At 33.6% G+C, this 6,646-nt stretch overlaps 1 protein-coding gene across 1 annotated transcript; it reads right to left on the bottom strand.

The window, feature by feature from the left end:
* Window positions 1-3,033: 3,033 nt before the first annotated feature.
* On the bottom strand, window positions 3,034-6,164 carry LOC132059355 (actin-7-like). Its single transcript, XM_059451947.1, has 6 exons — window positions 6,073-6,164; window positions 4,938-5,008; window positions 4,402-4,795; window positions 3,711-4,324; window positions 3,525-3,591; window positions 3,034-3,440 (listed from the first exon to the last, which is right to left on the bottom strand). The coding sequence occupies exons 2-5, from the start codon at window positions 4,995-4,997 to the stop codon at window positions 3,526-3,528; spliced, it is 1,134 nt and encodes a 377-aa protein (XP_059307930.1). The 5' UTR covers window positions 4,998-5,008; window positions 6,073-6,164; the 3' UTR covers window positions 3,034-3,440; window position 3,525.
* Window positions 6,165-6,646: the final 482 nt, after the last annotated feature.

The raw sequence follows: 6,646 nt of genomic DNA, 5'->3' as shown, positions 1-6,646 counted from the left end.
TAAAGCAAATAAAAACAATAAAACAAAGATAAGAAATGTTTCAGGTTTTGGATTTTGCTTCAATCAAAAGGAAATACTGTAGGATAATTGCTTTCTTTACAATCTTATATTATGATAAATTAATGTCTAAGTATAGACTTTTTGTGTCCATTTTATACATGCAAAAGTGTCTACTACGTTTCCACCATTAAATCAATAGTACTCAAGTTTTTTCTTTTAACTTTTGAGAAACCAATGACACTGCATTTTTTGTATTATAAGAACCATATAAATATAATATGAGAGTATCAAACAAACAATGCAGCTGAGTTTCGCCCCATAGCCATATTGTTGAGTTAAATCTGATCCATACTTTCATGCTAATAATGCAAAAGAAGAAAACTTAAAATGACATATAGTCTTTTACATAATAACAGAAATGCAATACTTGGTGATCGGCTTAATTCATGAAAAACTTTTCGAAAAGATCATGAATTGAGTATTTAACTCATCAAAATCAGTTCAATTAGCAACTTTGGTGCCTTAATTACAATGGAATTAATAAACGACTAATGCTTGGTTTTGTGATCTCTAATAACTTGGTTACTAAGATTAATTAATTAATTAATTAAGCATCTTGGGGTTGCTTAAAAGATGCAGTGATTCCAACATGCTATTGTTGGGTTTAATGATGCCCATTGATGCGCCAATCAACAAAACTGATATTAAACTAGTGTAAAATAGAAAGTGATGGCACCAAACGCTTATTTAATAGTAATATATTATTATGCTATGCTGAAAGGTTCAAATGCTTATCTTTGACTGTGACAAAGCACATGAAAAAGTGTACATGGATTTATTTAGCTTTTGATATTCTATTAAAGATGATCAAAATGTGCTGAGCATGTCTGAAAAGAATGGTTACCCACTGATTTGCCAATTGGTTACACTCAATTTTACCCCTACTTCAATTAAAAATAGAAATAAAAACTCTACCCTACTTTTATTGATGTTGATTACTATCCTCAAAGGTAGAGATAAAGTATGCGTACATTTTACCTTCCCCAGATTCCACTTGTGAGATTACATTGGGTATCTTCTTGTTGTTGTTGATTACTAAAAGGGGAAAAAAAGGAAAAAACAAAAGGTGTTTTTCATTTTTCTAATAACCAATTTGTTTTCAATTTAAGTGGCACGAGACAGATTTTAAAACTCAATGGATCTCGACTGTTCTTTAATAATATACTCTCTTGTCCAATTTATTTGCCATGGTTACTAAAAATAATTGATTTAAAATATTCGTCATTTTAAAAATCAAGATAGAATTAATTATTATTTTTCACCTTTTATCGTTTCTCAATAAATATGAAACGAGATTAACGTGGTGAAATAAGGAACATTTAAATTGAAATTTAATAATAAATAAGAATAATTTAATTCAATTACTTTTTAGTGAATAATTCCTTAAGAAACAAGTAAAAGAAGAGCATGACAAGCAAAATAAATCAAAAAAATATCTAACTAAAATTTGAGGCGTAACGTGCGCCTAACATAGATCAGAAGCAGCTTTCTTATAATTGGACCAGTGCTCTAAGAGGAACAGACGTCTATCATGTACAGCTGTGTTATCTTTAATTAGTAGTATTAAATCAAACCTTTTATTTACTTTGATTAAATAATGCCTTTTTCTTTTTTGAAGGATTGCAAGTTTTGCAACTTTTCCACATGATCACCTACCTAGACTTAAATATATTATGGTACGATTCACAAATCTTCCAGAATATTCCATGTCTGGAATTAATTGCGGAGGCATTTGGACAACATACTTTTGTTAAAGTTGGAAAAAGAGAATTCCGAGTCAAAATTGAAACATGGTTTGTGAAAATTAACAACTTTTGTTTGATTATTAGCTTTACTGAAAAAGAGAGTTCCATATTTGTGAATAAAAACTGATTTTTCACTTAAAATTTACCTTCTAACCAGTATTTTAATATCTTATTCAAATTTCTAGTGCTTAAATTTAATACTCCATCTATTAGTTCCTTCGTTTTATTTGTTGGCTAGTTACTATCATAATATATTCTTTAATCATGATTTTTTCAAATACTTTTTAAATATTTTGAGTTATTGACTATCGTGACTTGGGGCTCGTTTGGTTGGGAAACAACTTATCCCGAGATAACTAATCCCGGGGTAAGTTACTCCGGGATTAGTTATTCCACCCTCAAGGTGGGATAAAATAAGGCTATAATTCCAGTATCCCGGGATTAGTTATCCCGGATTTTTATTCCAACCACACATGGGAAGGAGGCACTAAAATTTTATCCCGAAACTATTTTTGCTTATCCTTCACACCAAACGACCCCTTATAGTACTACTTTTTATATAGTTTCTAAATATGTTAATTGTATTTCAAAAATAAGTTATGATTCAATGTTTGTATTCACACCGAACATCAGTTAGTTAGTGTGATCCTCGTTTTGTTGTATGTCGAATCAAAGCCACATTAATTGAAACGGAGTAATATCATATCCAAACAAGAACATATGTGCAAATATTAATGCTTGCAAATATCTGAATAAGGATTTTTTTTTTTGGTACATTTGATTACTAGTATTTATGCCAAAACGATGTATTCAAGCATAGATTTATTGGCAAGAAAAGATTTGTAGCATAATGATATCTCCTTTTTTGCATGTGTAATTAGTAGCAGTATAACGACACTGGTCCAAAAGGAACAGTTGGAGAAATTGTGTTATACTATCTGATAATCCTTTTAACATCCAAATTGGATTAGAAACTTCCTATTTGAAGGCTAGCCTAATATTTCTGTCAATATCTGTTATAATCGAAAAACACGTACATCAAGAAATTGATTATCAATATACAACTTGTCCCACATCTCAAACAAAAGCCAAACTCAATTAATTCCCTCCAATCATGTACACCATAAAGGTAAGGCTGGTTAGCTTCTTTATGGCCTCATAAGTTTGCTGAGAACGCCATGAAAAAATAAGACATCACTTGCAATAAAAGAACACAAAATAATAGATATGAAAATAACGTATCACCACAAAAATTCAATCCCCACATCCACAAAAAAGTACAAGTGATTTCCCAAAGAAAATACTACTACAAAAATTCTCATTCAATAAATATTGACATATTTGTTCCCAAGAGAAAAAAAAAGTACCATAGAATAGCAAAACAAGAAAATGAAAGAAAAGACCCCAAAATAATAAACAACAACAACACAATCACTCTCCCCAACTACAAACAACCTAAGAGTTCAAGAAGGGATATTTCCAGACAAAAGAGGCTTGCACTCTATCAAATGTGTTCAGAATATAAACCACATTGCATTGGAAACATGATATAGTATCAGCAGTACAATGTTCTTAATCTCCCTTCTTTCATAGCCCCATCTCAAAGACTTGCCTACAACCGCAAATCTGAGTTCACTGTAGATGACGTAATAGCTTTAGCAAAAAAAAAAAAAAAAAAAAGAGGAAACTCGCGACAGACTGTAAAAATAGCAGCAGCACCTTAGAAGCACTTCCTGTGGACAATGGATGGACCAGACTCATCATACTCGCCCTTTGAAATCCACATCTGATTAAGCACATAAAAAACTAGTTAGGTTTAGCACCACAGTGCAATGCAACTTAAATAAAATTGGCACAAACATAGAAAAGAGCAGATTAAAAAAAAAAAAAAAAAAAAAGGCTTGCCTGCTGGAATGTGCTAAGGGATGCAAGGATGGATCCTCCAATCCAGACACTGTACTTTCTCTCAGGTGGAGCAACAACCTTAATCTTCATGCTGCTGGGAGCCAAAGCGGTGATTTCTTTGCTCATACGATCAGCAATACCAGGGAACATAGTTGAGCCACCACTGAGCACAATGTTACCGTAGAGGTCCTTCCTGATATCAACATCACACTTCATAATGGAATTGTAGGTAGTTTCATGGATACCTGCAGCTTCCATACCGATCATGGATGGCTGGAAGAGGACCTCTGGGCAACGGAACCTCTCACCACCGATGGTAATAACTTGTCCATCTGGCAATTCATAGTTCTTTTCGATGGAGGAGCTGCTCCTAGCAGTTTCAAGCTCCTGTTCATAGTCAAGAGCCACATAGGCAAGCTTTTCCTTCATGTCACGGACAATTTCCCGTTCAGCAGTGGTTGTGAACATGTAACCTCTCTCAGTGAGGATCTTCATCAAGTTATCCGTTAGGTCACGTCCAGCGAGATCCAAACGAAGAATGGCATGTGGCAAAGCGTAACCCTCGTAGATGGGGACAGTATGACTCACACCATCACCAGAGTCCAACACAATACCTGTCAAAAGATACTCATAATGTCAGATTCAAAACATAACGTCAGATTTGGATCATGAGAGGAGTGATGATACTAACCAGTTGTACGACCACTAGCATACAAGGAAAGCACTGCCTGAATAGCAACATACATAGCGGGAACATTGAAGGTCTCAAACATAATCTGGGTCATTTTCTCTCTGTTGGCCTTAGGGTTGAGAGGTGCTTCAGTGAGCAGGACAGGGTGTTCTTCGGGAGCAACACGAAGCTCATTGTAGAAAGTATGATGCCATATCTTCTCCATATCATCCCAGTTGCTGACAATACCATGCTCAATTGGGTATTTCAAGGTCAAGATACCCCTCTTGGATTGAGCTTCATCACCAACATATGCATCTTTCTGTCCCATTCCAACCATAACACCGGTGTGACGGGGACGACCAACAATACTAGGGAACACTGCTCTAGGAGCATCATCACCAGCAAATCCAGCCTACATTGCCAAAAAACAAATTGTTCACCAAAAAGGTTTAAAACACCTCAAGAATATGACACGATACATTTTAATAAAATGTTTAACTATCATAAATCCATCTATGAGAAACATAAAGGAACAAAAAAAAATAAGAACTGACCTTCACCATTCCAGTTCCATTGTCACAAACAAGGGGCTGAATATCCTCACCGTCAGCCATTTTCTATTCAACTGCCAATACAAACAGAGCATTAATAACCAATCCTACTTCTATATATAGTAATAAACTAGTCAGCAAGATAAGTACATACAGGTATTTAAAGAAGAAGATAAGAGGGAATCCAAAGTGAAAATGTCTTACAACTCGGATGCCTAACCTATCAATCAAGGAAATCTAAATTGTCATATATTGCATACTTTCTCAATTAACATCCCAAAATAGCTAAGAGGGGAATCCAGAGTCATATTATCTTAAAACTCGAACGTTTCACCTATCAATCCAGCAAATCTAAATGACACTACATCACATACTTCTCATTGTATAACTTAGCTTCTCCGTGAATCCAACCAGAGAAGAAAAAAAAAAAAAAAAGCAAAACTCCTCAATCAAATCAAATTACTCAATACTTCCTCACATTCCACACTAATTTTCAGTATCTGCATACACATTACCCTCCCTAGACCCCACTCGTGGCCTCGTGGGATTACACTGAGTTTTTTGTTGTTGTACTCCACACTGATTTCAACTAAGCTACATCTCGTTGATATATAAAGTATCCAGGAATTCAACAAGAAAAACAAAGGACAGAATCAATTCCAATTCCAACAAAAAGAAAGCTTTTTTCTTTTCTTTTTATTTATAAGATTTATTGATAAGTCACCACATGAAAGCTACAGATCAAGAGAAATCCATAGCAGATCAACTTCACAACAGATCCACTTCATCAGATCCATAATTATATTAATCAAGAACCATAAAAAGATTCAACCTTTGAATACCGAAGATTCTATACATCTAACTAGTTGCATCCAAGAAATAAAAAATGCCCATTTCCCATCAAGAATTATATTTGACCATACAAAGATTCAACCTTTGAATACCCAAGATTCACTACATCTAAAACTAGTTGCACCCAACAAATAAAAAATGCTCATTTCCCATCAACAAAGATCTCAAAACAGAAAAAAACCAACATGCATCTCACAATTTTCTTGGCATTTTCACATAGCTCAATCCAATAAAAAAATCTATAAAAAAAATACAAAAATATAAGAAAGAACAGATCTTGACTTACCAGAAACTGAGAGTTGCTGGGAAATTTGACTCTAAAGGCTGTTTGGGAAAATGGAGAATACAAAATGAGGAATTCTTAAGACAATAAGGGGAAGTATTATATATACAAAAAGAAAAGGAGGGCTCTCAATTTAATTTTTTTTTTTAATTCTTTTTAAAATGAATAGATTTTATTACTGCAGTAATTGTTGTAGTAAGTAGGAATTTTGAATTTGAAATTTAAAAGCGCAACAACACCAAATGACAGATTTGCCTTCAACGTTAAGATGCTAAAGTTTTCAAAAAGGACAAGCTTTTCAATCATATTTTTATGGTCCATAAATTATTACTGTAGGAGTAATTGTTAGACCAGCTAATCTAAGAAAAAGTGAAATTTTCTTTTCTGTTTTCCTTATTTATTTATAACCATTCAAAATAATCTCACTGTCGTATTTTCATTTTTCATAGCTACTTGGATTTGTGACACTTCAGTCGAGGGTCTTTTGAAAATAGGCTCTTTATTTCCACGAAGTAGGGGTAAGGTATGGGTCAAAATATACCATAGTTTGAAATCAATTATATATCCTTATACTGGA

Source organism: Lycium ferocissimum, chromosome 6 (assembly GCF_029784015.1).
Source record: "Lycium ferocissimum isolate CSIRO_LF1 chromosome 6, AGI_CSIRO_Lferr_CH_V1, whole genome shotgun sequence".
NCBI lineage: Eukaryota > Viridiplantae > Streptophyta > Magnoliopsida > Solanales > Solanaceae > Lycium > Lycium ferocissimum.
This window is presented reverse-complemented; position numbering and strand designations above follow the sequence as displayed.

Coding starts and splice junctions, on each gene's coding strand:
- LOC132059355 (XM_059451947.1), bottom strand. CDS start 4,997: ATGGCTGACGGTGAGGATATTCAGCCCCTTGTTTGTGACAATGGAACT. Junction 4,796..4,937: donor ATGGAACTGGAATGGTGAAG/GTCAGTTCTTAT, acceptor TTGGCAATGTAG/GCTGGATTTGCTGGTGATGA. Junction 4,325..4,401: donor TGCTAGTGGTCGTACAACTG/GTTAGTATCATC, acceptor ATCTTTTGACAG/GTATTGTGTTGGACTCTGGT.